This window comes from Camellia sinensis, chromosome 10 (genome assembly GCF_055761805.1).
Source record: "Camellia sinensis isolate YWXY chromosome 10, ASM5576180v1, whole genome shotgun sequence".
In the NCBI taxonomy this organism is placed as follows: Eukaryota; Viridiplantae; Streptophyta; class Magnoliopsida; order Ericales; family Theaceae; genus Camellia; species Camellia sinensis.
This window is the reverse complement of record NC_138970.1, coordinates 19,893,820-19,908,644: the sequence shown is the minus strand read 5'-3', so window position 1 is coordinate 19,908,644 and position 14,825 is coordinate 19,893,820. Positions and strand designations below refer to the sequence as shown.

Sequence of the window (14,825 nt, the reverse complement as noted above, 5' to 3'; positions counted from 1 at the left end):
GTTTGTTTTGAAAATATACAAAATATATACAGAGCTAGGGACATGGATTTAACAAAGAAGGTGTTTGATTAAATGCTAAGGAGAGAATATCTAAGGTCTCTCAAATTAATCTAGAGAAATTTCAATTCAAACCAGAGAATTTCACTGGACCAACCTAGAGGAAATTCAGTCCAAACCAGAGAATTTTTCTAGATCAATCCAGAAAAAATTGAGTTTAACTCAGAGAAAATTCAATTCAAACTAGAGAATTTCTCTAGACCAACTCAATTTTCTCTGAAACATAGCACTAGTCCTCATTGTTGTCCAGAAAAATTTGGAATTTTCTCTGTGATGAATTTTCTTTGGATTGAATTTTCTCTAGATTGATGTTGAGAGACCTTAAACATTATGAAAATATTGAGGGTCCTTTATGCTATAAAATCTTAACACTAAGGACTTTAAAAAAAAAATTCCCTTTTGTTTTTAGTGAATATTTTTAAAATTTTAAGCAATTTAATTTTTTTTTTTATAAAAAATAAAATGTTTATAAAAAATTAATAAATACACAAGAATATGAAAAATGAATTGAATTTTTGTTTTTGTTTTTGTTTTTTGGATATTTAGTGAATTTTTTAAATATTTTTTTTCCATAAATATTATATATTTTAAGTGTATTTATGTTAAGTGTATTTAAAAATTAAAATAAAAATTACTTAAAATATTAAAAAAAAATTAGTAAAAATAAAAAAATACAAAAAATAAAAATTTTAATGTTTTGAAAAGTGAATTCAGAAAATTCAAATCAAAATTCATTTTCCCTTTTTATTATTCACTAATTTAAGATCCAAGCACTTCATATTTCTTCTGTATTATTATTTGAGTAACAAAAAACGAAAGAAAAAAGTCATTTTTAAGCAGGTGAAAACTTGTTCTTACTTGAGCAAGCTTGGAATTCCCATTCTGCGAGCTGTCTCCAACAGGTAATCCATGTCGTACGTGATGATGTGTTATCGGGAGAAATTATTTAATAATTTTGAAACATTCCAAAATACATATGACACGTACAAACATGACGTGTGCAAGCAACCCAAAAATTCAAGTAATATTTGATAAAATTTTAAAATTATAATTTAAGAATAGAGTTGTATTTTGAGTTTGTAAATTTTGAAATTATGATTTAAGTGTAAAAAATTTGTTTGGTTATGAGTTTTGAAAAGAGTTTTAAATTGAAATTGAATGAGTGATGTGACATATGATATTTGATATAAAAACTTACAACTCATAATTAAACACACAACTCAAAATTTTGTTCAAAGCTCATAAAAAATTTTAAAAAATTTCGCAATATTTTTTTTGTAATATAAAAATAACAGGTGTTAAAAAAAATAAAAAAATAAAAAAAACCCCGAATATTGTTTTGATCAACCAGCCGGACGACCGATGAGACGATCGGTTAGTTCAAATTTTCTCACCTTGGAAAGAGTTTTCAAAAGTGAGCGTGGAATTAATTTTTGAAAATACTAAACAAACACTACACTCGTAATCCACCAAACGGAGCCCCAATTTCTCTCTCCCCTGTTCAGCATTGCCATTGTAAATTCAGAGCAAAAACCCACAAGTAGGAGACAAACCAAAAGTTGATTTCCACGGCAATCACTTACATTGCCACTCAAGCAGACTTGAGTGCACCGATTCCATAAGCAGACTTGAGCATTCCGTACGAAGACTCGAGTGCTGGTTCTTGTCAAGTGCACCAATTCCAAAAGCAGACACAGCATTCTTGACAAGAAAGAATCATTCTTCTAACAAAGCTGTGAAAAAGTTAAATCCAACAAACTGATTCTTGTTTTGAACTACTTAAAAACGCCTCATTCATACTTCCAAAACATGAAAAACAAAGATAAACGTTACATAAAATCAAGCAATGCATGGAAACTATATTTCCAACACAATAAATAATGATATTTTATACTGAAAATGACTCTTGAGGATATATGCAATTCATGTTGACCAACAACATAATTATAAAATACGATATTTACAAACCACATGCCAGGCCAACATTTACAAATACCTATAAATATATTATCCAGCACAAAACATTTAACAAATTTATTGAAGATATATTTTACTTTGTTATCATAGTTATGACATAAATCAGAAAAAAGCAAGAAGCCTATGAAGTTCTGGCTACTATGACTGCAATCTTACTTGCTATCATTATTATTGCCACCATACTGTGTAGAATTTCCATTCCAGAAGGCATTTTTGTCACTAAACCGGCTATCGTTCTCATCATGCTTTAGTGTGTGGATATTGCTTCCAATACGGGATGACGTCGCTTGCTTACTCTTCTTGCTGTCATTTTTGCCAGGTGCAGGAATGTTTTGGTCTGATGAGTGGACAGTGTATGATCTCCCTGTGCCCCTCAGGTTATTTTGCAGTGCCGGATTTGGATCTACAATATCCAAATCATTATAGTGAGAATACAACTAGTAAATATTCAAATCGCAGTAATCGGGAAGGTCTAGGGGCACGATAAAAGAAACAGACCACGCTTATTTAAAACGTAACTTTTTTGTAGCCCACTCAATATCAAGTCTCATACATTGCATGCGACATTATATATCTAGAATGAGACATTCTATAACACCAATTCTATATCACGCGAAGCGTAGAAAGGGCATCTCAAATCTGACATACAGAATCTTGCAGCATATATGGTAACAAGGAAAACAACATACAGAGAAAATACATGAATTATTATCATTAATTTTTGTTTTGTACAAGATTAATCCTAGTTTGCATCACTTATTCCACCACTTATTCTGCATTCCATATGAAATTTCTTTATATAATGGTGGCCCCTTGCATGTCGAAGGCCATGGTTTTTAGAGCAAGGATTATACCGAGGTTACAATATGTAAATACAGGACGCAAGTTTAGCTTGGTTCAGGCATGCATAACATTACCACAACTAGTTGAAGTATACGACGATCATAAATTGTACAAGGACTTCTACAGCCTAGAGCTTTTATTAAGATTTAAATGAAAAACATGATAGAGAAACTCACTGTATTGCCACATGCTGCTTTGAGACTCCTGTGCAGAATTTGATGAGCTGGCACTACCACCAGCAAGATAGGACAAAGGATTCACGTAAGATAAAACCCTTTTCATCAATCCCCAATATCCTTCATTGCTTCTGTTTGAAGAATCAAGATCAGTGGTGGAACTTGTTTGGTTATGGGATGAAGATCCTCTTCGGTAAAAACTAGTAGCTCCTTGATGTGGAACCACTATCAATGCTTGTCTTCCAAACAAACCCAACTCTGACAATGTTTTGTTCAAATCTGCATCCATATTAGAAGTATAAGCCCATAAAGTAGAAGAAGAAGAAGATATTTGACATGCAAGTCCTTTACATCAAGTATGGATTTATCAATATAACCACCAATATAAAAATATTTCCATTTACCGAAGCAAGTACTTGACTCTGTAGGGTTATGATATGTTCCTGAATAGAATTGATTCTAAATTTCTTTATTCCACCAACATATTGCCTGTGTGTGTGCGCGTGCACGTGTGTGTGTGTGAGAGAGAGAGAGAGAGAGAGAGAGAGAGAGCACATTGATTAGGCTTAGAGCAGTACATCATGTAGTAATACTTAAGGGTGTTCAAATTACCCAGTCAACTGAAGAACCGAACCAAACCAAACCGACCTCTTTGGGTTGGGTTGAGTTGGATTGGTTTTTGGGTGCATTGATTTGGTTCTGGATCTTCAAATCATCAAAACCAATAGGATTAGGTTGGTTCTTCGTTTAGGTCGTGCCTAAACCGAACCAACCCAAGAATTGAACCTATTTATATATATGTATGGGAAAAACTATGGTGCACAACCTTCCATATGCACCTTATAACTAAAAACAAAATGTCATAATTTCAATTTTTTGAGTTATAACTACAAAAAAAAAAACGTCACAACCAAACAAAATATGAGGCATAACAAAAGAATTCACGAGTAATAACTAAAATAATGTCATAACTAAAAAAGAAAATTGGTCATAACTAAAGAAGAAAATGACATAACTAAGGGTGCATATGATGCACCCTTTTTCAAGGGGTGTATATTAGAATTTCCCTATATGTATATATATTTTAAAATTTTATTTATATTGACATGTCTTCACCTTATTGCTCTATTGCAATGGATTTGATTATACTTGATAATTTTCATATACAAAATTTATTAGGTAAACGAAGGAAGTACTAGAAACTTTAGTCAGATTTTGCAGTTAATTTAATTTGTATTGGTTGTATTAGTGGATTTAATTTGTATTTATTATATTTAAGCTTGAGTTAAATTTAATTTGTATTGGCTCACATTAAACAATATATTGCTCTTTGTTTGTGCTATGTTTAAATGTTAACGACTTATTTATTTTAATTATTTATTATTGACTGATTTGCTTATTTTTAATATAGTGGAACCGTGGTTTCAATTTGAACCAACCCGAGGTACATTGGGTTGGGTTGGGTTGGGTTGGGTTGGATTGGTTCTAGTGCAAGATTGGTTCGGTTTTGGGTCCAAAAACTTAGAACCAATCATGATTGGGTTAGTTCCAAATTTAGTGCCAAACCAAACCAAACCGACCCATGAATGAACACCCCTAGTAATACTTCCATGAAAAATAAGGAAAATCCACTGACATAATTTTCAGAAGCACTCCATTCACATACAATATGCAAGGCATCTCAGAATCACATTTCCTCCATCAGGAATCCCAACACCTAATAGCTAAATGTAGTTCCTGATGTTGTCTACCATCTTTGTCTAGACCTTTCACTAGTCTAGGGTACTTGTGGGGATTCCTCAACTGCACAAGTTCCGAGAAGAATGGATACTCACTAAAGAAAAGAGCCGCTGCCATGTTGGAGATGTATTAGACATGAACTCCTTGAATACTATTGAACATGCAAAATGGGAAATAACCAGTGGTTTAGGATTTTTTTTTTTTCTTCCATTGACTGTCTTGACTATTGAACAAGGTTCACTAGCGGTCCCTCTCCTGCATGAAACCAAGCTCTTAGGAATTTGGCACCATATAAGGGAAGATGTTAGGTTGTAAGAAGGCTCACCAACTTCGGTTTTGGTTCAAATTCTAGTTCTACAATGCAAGGCACTTGAATTTTGTACCACTCAAGACAATGCATCTTTGAGACAAAAGATCAAACAGTAACCAACAATCTTCATAAATAAGTGCATGGCTTCTTAATAGATACATTCTCGACATTTTTATTACTGGTGTAATCATTGCAAATGGTGCAAGAAAGTACCAGATAAGTAGAAAAAACATTACATCTGTATTTAATTGAAAACAAGCAAAAGAGCTACTCCCTCCATCCCATTTTGTTGGTCCACCATTCCATTCAGGGATGTCCCAAAATGATAGCCCCATTTGAAAAGTCAAAGTAAAAAACATTTGATTTTCCAAAACTACCTCTTCCGAGTAATTATAAATATATTAAAGATTTGAAAAGGTAGCGGCATTTATGGAAAAATATTTTGAAATTCAAATTTAAGTGTAATGATTGCATGCCCCCTTAAAAAGTTGGAATCCCCAAAAGGGACCAACAAATTGGGAAGGAGGGAGTATGAAACAATCATACTTAACTGTAGATGGTGCTGGACCATCAAAAATTAGTTCAATGCAATGAAAAATCAATAGAAGAGCTTTTAGAAGAAGAAGATTCAACGAGAGTAAACTTCAGCAGGTGAAATAGCAAGCAAAAAGGAATCGGTAGATTAAGCTGGCAAAAAGGTCTTCAGATCTACGGGATATAAATTTAATGCCAGTCAAAAATAGTAGCTAAGCTTCAAGTAAATAAAGTAAGCAGGCTGATATCTGATGCTCATACCTTGATCATTGAATACCTTGCGAGGATAGGGAATGGCAAGATCATAAGAGCCAATGGAACTTGCTTGGTTCTCATCCACATAGCCTTTTACCATTCTCAAAGTGCTCATTAGAAGGAACTTCTCTTGTAGGTTAGCACCATCAAGCAATCGGATATTTAAATGAACATCAGTTGATTTACTTGAACAGGAGTCTAAAACATCAATTTTGTCTTCCTCTACATCATCAGCCTTTTTATCCTGGACAGCTTCAGTTGCCTTGTTGGCAATCACTTGACAAGTTTCTGTTGTAACTTCTGATTTAATTTTGTCATCCTCTACAGCTTCAGCCTCTTTGTCTTGTACTGCATCAGTTGCCGCATTAGCAATCACTTGAGAAGTTTCTGTTGTAACTTCTGAATGATGATCAACCACACTTAATTTTCCTTCTTGTGCAGGACATACATCTCTAGCAACAGAAGACGTATGGCCAACTCCAGCGTCATTTGGATCTACCTTCACAGGATTAATTGACTCTTTGGCTGTTTCAATTGAAGAGATGGACCTTCCAACCTCACCATGTTCCAATGCATTAGCCAAAACTGATCCAGTAGATGCCTCATCACCTAGTTTGGAATTTATCTCCTGTACATGCACACAAAACATGATAGGCTAGTAATATCAGCACACTTCAGTTGATATGTAAAATTGATGTATTATTATTGATTGATGTATTGATTGATTGTTGTACATTTTGTATATTACAAGGATGTATTATATAGGAGAAGTTTTGGGAGTAGGTGAAGGTGGTAGTGGTAGGTGTAGGTGGAGTGGGAGTGAAGGTGGTAGTGGAGGTGGTAGGTGGAGTGTGTGATAGTGGAGGTGGATGGTAGTGGAGAGAAATTCTAACAGCCCCCGCAAACTCAAGGAGGATAGAAACTAACCAACTTGAGTTTGGAGAGAGGAACAAAACAAGAAAATACATAAAAATAAAAAAAGATAGGAGACACTGGATGGTCGTGTCAGACCGTTGGTGAAGACACTGAAAGGTGGTGCCATAACGTAGTAGAGGACACTGGATGGGTGTGCCATAACGGTGTAGAGGACACTGGATGGTGGTGCCATAACGTTGTAGAGGACACTGTATGGTGGTGTCATAACGTTGTAGAGGACATTGTATGGTGGTGTCATAACGTGGTAGAGGACACTGTATGCTAACCGGAATCAATGTTGGGACAGTTTATGGGGTGTTGTTGGACCGTTGGAGATGCTAACCGGAATCAATGTCGGGACAGTTTATGGGGTCATGTCGGACCGTTGAAAAAGCTAACCGGAATCAAATGTCGGGACAGTTTATGGGGTCATGTCGGACCGTTGTAAAAGTTGCACCCTCAAAAGGTGTGCCTAGTTTTGTCAAAAGGCGTGCCATCAAAAGGCGTGCCCAATTCATCAAAAGACGTGCCGGACATGATGGCGAGGCACGTGGGCGCCTTGGCTTGCGCGCCCGTGTTGTCGGCTGGTGGGAAGAGGCGCGCGATGCGCGTGGCTGCCTCGGCTATAAGACAGAGGCTGAGGCTGAGGCAAAAAACCTGCGAGAGAAATTCTGAGAGAAATTCTGGAGAGAGATTCTGTAACACTCTGTTTTCTGAGAGAGAGTTCTGAGAGAGATACTGTGTAACACTCTGGTGCCTAGAAAATGGCTTCATCGTCTTCCCGCGGGCTGCTCACCCTCTTTCCCGACCTCAACGAGTCAACGAGAGAGAGAACTGGTGCGGTGGCACTGGAAACTCAACCAAGCGCCCCGGAGTTTGCCCCGTTGAACTTTCCGATGCGGGCTGTGGAGCAAAGAATGGCAGGGCAGTCAGATGTTGAAGCCAATCAATATACACTGAAGTCATGTGTGGAAACCATGACTGCGGTTACAAATTTGTCGAACCGGCTGCAGAGTAGAACAAATGAGGTGCAGCATTTGAACGGCCAACTGGCGCTGCTCCAACGCATGTATAAGGATGCGCGAGCAGAGATAAGCGTGCTAAGGGCAGAAAACAAGGAGCTGAAGCGGAAGGCCACCGTGATGTTCCGTTTTGGAGGTCCGCCATATGCTGCAGTGGAGGAGCAGGGAGTAGTGATCATGCCCAATGGAGTGGGAAACACGGAGGCAACACCGTCAAGGACCGCCCAGGACGGAGGCAAAAAGAAGAGACCTGCAGTAGAGTAGAGAAGGGAAAAGGAAAAAATCCCGCCGGTGGGTGGGTGTTTGTGGGTGATGTGTGTTTGGTTGTTTTTTTTTTTTTTTTTTTTTTTTTTTTTTTTTTTTTGTAAAATGATGATCGGGGTTGAGCCCGGAGATGAATAAAATATGGGTGTTGTGCAAATTTGTAAATTGTTTGGGTTTTTTTTTTTTTTTTTTTTTTTTTTTTGAAAAATAAGGGAATCGAAGAATAAAAAAAAAAATATGGAGATGGTGATGAAATGATAAGCATGGGGATGATGAATATACAATAATAAATAAAAATAGAGCACCAAGTAAGTTTAATAAAAAAAAGAAAATTGGGGCGGTGGATGGGTGTGATTAAAAAAGAAAAGTGAGTGGGTGCAGAGGTGAAGATTGATTGAAAAAATGAAAAGGGGTATGGGTGTGTGCAAAAGGTGGGGAACAAGAGTAAGTGGTGTGGTGTATGGCCGTGTGTGTTGGGAGTGGGTGGAGAATAAAGAAAAGAAAAGAAAGGGGTTCATGTGTGGAGAGAGAGAGAATGCCCGAGAGAGAGAGAGAGATTGAGTCACCCTCTCTGTTGTTTAACACCAAGTGGAGAGGCAGTGGTATAGGAGACAGTCCAACCGTAGAACAGAAATGGGTCTTCAGCTAAAGCAACAACGACAAGCAAGCAGAGAGAGCTATAGAAGAGCAAAGAAAGCCGGAGGGCATTGGATCGCCATCTCTCTCTGCAAAGTCTCTCCCTTTTTTTTTTTTTTTTTTTTTTGTCCTTCAGTTACCCACAGTTTCAACTACGAACTGAGAGAGAGAGAAGCAATTGATGGAAACTAGAAAGAAAAAGATGAGTTATCTAAGCAGAGTATGCACGGCAGTTAGTGTTGCCATGGTGGAAGTCCACCACACTGACCAATCCTCTACCATTGTCTCCGAGGGTGAATTCGACAAGGGTGACAGGCGGAGCGCCGCCGCCGGAGCACCGAAGCTGGCCTCCTCAATCGCCGGTGCTGGAGGAATCGAAGTTGCAGCCCGTTCGGGCCCAGGGGCCAATGCGAAGCCACCTGTTAAAATTGATGTATGCGAAGAGGTTTTTTTTTTTTTTTTTTTTTTTTTTTTTTTTTTTTTTTGTGCACTGGTATGTGGGTGAAAAGAATGGAGGAAGGAGAGAGAGAATTAGAAAATTTGGGTTTGTCCGGCGGACGGCCAAGGCGAGGCTGCCGCCCGCCGGTGAAACGGAATCACTAAATTCTTAACCTTGCTTTGATACCATGTAAAATTGATGTATTATTATTGATTGATGTATTGATTGATTGTTGTACATTTTGTATATTACAAGGATGTATTATATAGGAGAAGTTTTGGGAGTAGGTGAAGGTGGTAGTGGTAGGTGTAGGTGGAGTGGGAGTGAAGGTGGTAGTGGAGGTGGTAGGTGGAGTGTGTGATAGTGGAGGTGGATGGTAGTGGAGAGAAATTCTAACATGATATACATTCTACTTCCCAAGGACAGCAATCCGAGTTTACCTCATCAGTCTGATCAGACTCTTTATTTTCCATCTCCGCGCTAGCTGCTGGTCTAGCTTCAGAATGTGGATCATGTTTATCTGTTGAAGGCGAAGGAACATCCACGCTTGAAGAACTTCCTTGCTCAACTGAGGCAGTATCAGAACCGTTAGTACCCTGTGGTTCAGATTTCTTTGAAGCAAGTGCCGCAGTTAGGAAAGTTGCGGTTGTTTCCTGCAATTTGTAATAAAAAGATTACCTCTTGTCGTGAACTGCAAGTGCATTATTGTTCTATCAGACCAGTTCATAGAGTGAGTGCAGGAACGCAAGAAAATTATTAGAAATCTGGGCACAGAGCGTCTCCAATGCAATTAACTATACGCTTGTAAAGTAAAAATTCAACTAGATTCCAAATGGGTGTCTGGAATTAAGACTGGGAGCAGAGTCATGGCCATAGGAGTATGACACAGGCTTAGAAGATATACTGAAGACAGTAAGAATCATCTGCACAACCTACCTGGATATGAAGACTCAACCATGCCTTCTCAAGGCTAGATGCCAGAATATCAGCACTGACAAAGCCCTCTGCACATTAATTCAATTTAGAAGTTAATTATAAATTGTCCAGTATGATTTCCCAAAATAAATGAATAAATAAATTTCCATTCTATAGAGAAACCACACCATTTTGCCAAAGTTGTAAACCGTTGTATCCAATAGCAGTAATACAAGGGATGGATTTCTGGGGATCTGTGCTGGATGATGTAAGGACACGTGCTTCATTTTTCACATAATAGCAAAAGCTTAAGATAAATACTTATTGAAACAAAATAGAACAACAGCAGTGGCCAGAAATTTTACCCCAGCATCACCACATGGCAAAAAAGAAAAGAAAAGAAAAAATTGGAAACCCACTAAACGTTTGGAAACATACACTGAAACCTATGTACATAAATACAAGCCCAAGAATAGGTTAGCTGAACATGTTTCGGGTCTATACTCTATTTACACAGGGAAAGAGGACAAATATGGAATAATTGTTAATGCAAAGCAAAATTCATAAACAAATGTCAAATAAATCATTGTGTTCAAAGACATGTATATATGATTCTAAAGGTGAATAAAATCCCAACCAAACAAGGTCAGCAATTTATCAAAAATAATAATACTAAGTTAATGCCCATCCTTCAGATGTTAAAGTTCTTTTAGTAAACAAATATAAAGAGAGCCTTTTCAATAATAAGTAAAAGTTTAAAAAGGTAAAGCTGAAGGTCAAGAAACTGTGAAAGATAAAAAAAGGGGAAAAAATTATAATACCAGGAAAAATAAATAAATAAATAAATTTATAAGGGTCAAATTTAGGGAGGGGAGAATTCCACTTCAAATAAAACCTTAAGAAAGAAAAGGTTGTAGAAGTCAAGGAAAAAGGAAGAGGAGTTACTTAGTGAAAATTGCAGCCTCAAGATTTCAATCAACTGTAAGTGACACAAACTATTGCTCTTTTATTTTTTTTGTTCCCAAAAGAAAGAGAAGGAAGTTCTCCTCTTTCTCTTCTACTCAGTTCGTCCTGTGTCCTCTTTCTCTAGAGTTTTCAAACAAATCCGAGATGTCTTCTCCGTTCTTTTACTATTAAATTACTATTATTGTTTTGACAAATATTTTGGAAAATTAAACAAGTTATGTTACAGATTCATGATTGGTGTTAAGAAGCTTGTTGTTCAAGTTACTTCAATGTGTTTCAGCAGAAATACTAGAGACGTTTTGGCCACTTCAAAGGAAAGGAAACTAAGGGGTTGTTTGGGGTGTCCTAAATAAGTGTACTTTTTGTCTTTTTGGACTAAAAAATTGAGGTTGAAAATATGGATGTTTGGGTTAACTTTTTATGGAAAAATGTGTAATAAAAAATTGTAAAAATTGATTTGCAGGGAAAAATTCAAATTGGGAGTTGTGCAGCCGTAATTGTTGACTTTTGGTGAATAGTGTTAACTTTTTAACTTTTTGAGTAACTTTTTGACAAGTTCCCAAACTTGGCCTAATTTTGAGGAAAATGGCATGGGCCAAATCCAATCATACCTTGCTAAAATTATGACTGTTTAACCTATTATCACCAAGAGATATCTTAATTACAAATATGCCAATTAACGTATAGCGAATAATGAATATGAATTCAGAAGTGCAATTTTCTCGTGGAATTGCACAGAAGGAATGTCATTCAGCAAAGGATACATATTGCAGAAAAATTTGCCGCATCAGTACTCCCCTCTGAGATGTGCAATAAAATGCAGTACTTCGAAATAGACTCTGCAACCTGAAAGCAGCATGCAACTATAAGAGCATGGCACCGATATAAAACATCACAAAAATTTTCCATTCGAATATTTATTAAAAGAAGAAGACAGCAAGGAAGCCTACATTTGAATCCAACCACGTTGATTCCTCTAAATGGGTTGACTCTGCATTGTCGCCTAAAAATGCAAAATTGAAGGCATTAAATGAACAAATCAAGTAATCGTTTAATTGAAGGAAAAGAATAGTGGGGGAAAAAAAAAATTAAGCAACATTGAGCAAAATTAAGTCTCAGATCTAGAAGCATCTAGACATTTACTAATGGTGAAATATTCTAAATCATTTGCACAAAAGAAAGCCATTTTACAAAGTAGAATCACCAGCAAATACAAAGCAAAGGAAAAAATGATATTCCTTGCCTCAAAGGTTCAAACCCACAACCTCAAGCTCTTAACACCATAGAGCCAACAAAGGGAGTAAATATTGGATATAACAGTGACACAACATGTTAGTATCACCATCCAATGAGCAATTTCACTTTGAAGTAGGAACCATAACAGAGAGAATTATCCTATAGCTTGTGTTTAATGGTGGGAAAAATATTTTTACACTGGTTTCAGTGATGTTAAAAGGCCATGATGCAGAAAATTACTAAGAAGAATGAAAAGGAGAAGAAAATTCTAGAAATCACTCCTAGAAGCCTTTAGCATCACACAATCCACAAAGAAGAGCTTGAAAAGCTTCACAAAAGGAATAATTCAGTGTATCTTCAGCACCTTTTCTTTTCCATGTTTGGACATTCTGTTTGATCAGATCATACTAATTTGATTTAGTACAGCATATAAAGCATCACTAACGCATACGTTAGCGACATGCTAACACTATATCCAAACATGAAAGAATAATCATATTACGAAACATTACCTGAAATGTAAACTACAAAAATTTTCTTCTGCCTCTTGGCCTCAGTAATTGCTTCAACAATAGAACCTTTATAAGCAAGAGAAGAGATAGAACGTTCCATCTGTTTTAAATTTTATCATGTGAGTGAAGATTTAATGGAACTTATATTTCCTCTGCAGTCCTATTTGTCACATACAAAGCTCAAAGACATGTAAAGAAGACAAATTGTTGTTGAAATCCACAATTTGAAGATAAGAAAGTCACATGTTCATTACATAAGATAAGGAAAAACGGAAAAATAAAAATTTGCCTACTGAACCAAGGACTTAGAGCCGCTAGCATTCTCATTATTCAAGTTTTTGCACACCAAATTCATAAACTCCGGTTAAAGCTATTAAGGTCATGATTGTTTAAGCACATACATTTATATCTAAACTCCTATAACTATATCTACAGTACTATAAAATGTCTCTAAAGATGTACAATATTTTAGGAATAGGATGGAATAATCCCTACCACATCAAACTATCATTGCTCAAAAATATTGCTCCAAATGAACATTAAATACTCCTAGAAAAGTTACTATCAATTATGATGCTAAATTATCATGAAGGGCCTAGTTTAATTCCATCTCAGATTTTTAACTCCAATGCATCATATTTCGGTCCAGCATTCCCCACTGTTAATCAACATTAAAACAATTTCATGCCTAGTACTTGAAGTATCCAAGTGTCAGTTTCTCAAGATCTATAGCATTTCGAAAACGTGGCCCACTAAACAAACCCAGAGAAGTTCATCTGTCTAATTAACAGAAGTCAAACCCTAACATCATAATCATATGATCATATCATAAGCACATAAAAATCAATCAATTTAAAAAAATAAAAATAAAAAGCTAGGGAAGTGTTAGCACAATTCAAAATCCCATTTTTCAATTTCTAGTTCACATTCGGATACAAATCCCAACAATGTTTCCTCAATAAAACTTTTTTTTTTTTTTTCGGTTCCTTTTTCTTGGAACATGGTGTATGATCTTAAATTGTTCAAAAAAATTGTTGGGTTATAAAAAGTATCCAAAAAAAGAGAGGAAAGAGAACAAAATCAATAAAACACGGTATACCCACAACTCCTTCAGTAAACCTAAAACTAAAAATCACTACTAGGAAGCAACAATGTCTGATATTCTTATACAACAACAACAACTTTAATTAAATTCGAATCCCAATATCATTCTGGTCATAAATTGAAGAGATATAGACAGAATATAGATAGAACGATGAAACAGAATTTGAAACAACATTAAAGATAATCAATACAATATTAATCCCAATTGTTCACAACCAATCCATCATATATATGTTGTCTATACATATATATATATACACAGAGAGAGAGAGAGCGAGAGAGAGAGAGAGAATCGTACTCTGAATTCCCCAAAATCAGAGCTTTTTGGACTTGCAATTCAGTAACGATTGAACTGTATTATTGTATACGTACGTACATAAATTGATGAGAGATATATACCTATGATGGGTTCACCGTCAAAACGTACTGAGTCGAACCGGATACCGTGTCAATCCAGAACGGTGGGCACGGGTGGATTTTCGCAGATTGTTATTATTATTTTGCCAAGCCCTAATTTCAAGACCTTGAATATTTGGCTGTTTAATACTATATGAGATGTTTGTTTTGGAAGTATTGGCATGAGATTGGATTATTAGTTCGGATGAATTAACAGTTCATTGTTATAGTGCCTCCAAATTATTAGTCTTATATTTATGGGACTATGCTATTTTGGGAGTGAGATAGAAATTATGGAATAACTCATCCTATGAAATTAGTTAATAAAATTATATTTTTATCCTCTAATATTTAATTATGTATTATATTTAGTAAAATTCAATAAAATTTAAATGTCTTAATTTAAAAATAAAATATATTTTTTTGATTTTGTTTTATTTATTTAATTTTTTAAAATAATTTTTTTATAGATATTTTATTGATGTTTTATTTTAAAATTTTGTTTATATTTTATTTAATTTCATTATT

General features: G+C 35.7%; 1 protein-coding gene across 2 annotated transcripts; it reads right to left on the bottom strand.

Moving 5' to 3' along the window:
• Positions 1 to 1,919: 1,919 nt before the first annotated feature.
• On the bottom strand, positions 1,920 to 14,607 carry LOC114280653 (Ubiquitin-like superfamily protein). Of its 2 annotated transcripts, none has more exons than XM_028223027.2 (10): positions 14,200 to 14,607; positions 12,798 to 12,897; positions 12,000 to 12,052; positions 11,814 to 11,895; positions 10,272 to 10,337; positions 10,105 to 10,172; positions 9,609 to 9,821; positions 5,899 to 6,520; positions 3,054 to 3,332; positions 1,920 to 2,437 (listed from the first exon to the last, which is right to left on the bottom strand). In XM_028223027.2, exons 2-10 carry the CDS (start codon positions 12,895 to 12,897, stop codon positions 2,187 to 2,189), a joined length of 1,734 nt encoding a protein of 577 aa, XP_028078828.2. In that variant the 5' UTR covers positions 14,200 to 14,607; the 3' UTR covers positions 1,920 to 2,186. The 2 variants fall into 2 exon arrangements, with proteins under 2 accessions (XP_028078828.2, XP_028078829.2); XM_028223028.2 differs by having other exon boundaries at positions 14,301 to 14,554.
• Between the last annotated feature and the right edge of the window lie 218 nt (positions 14,608 to 14,825).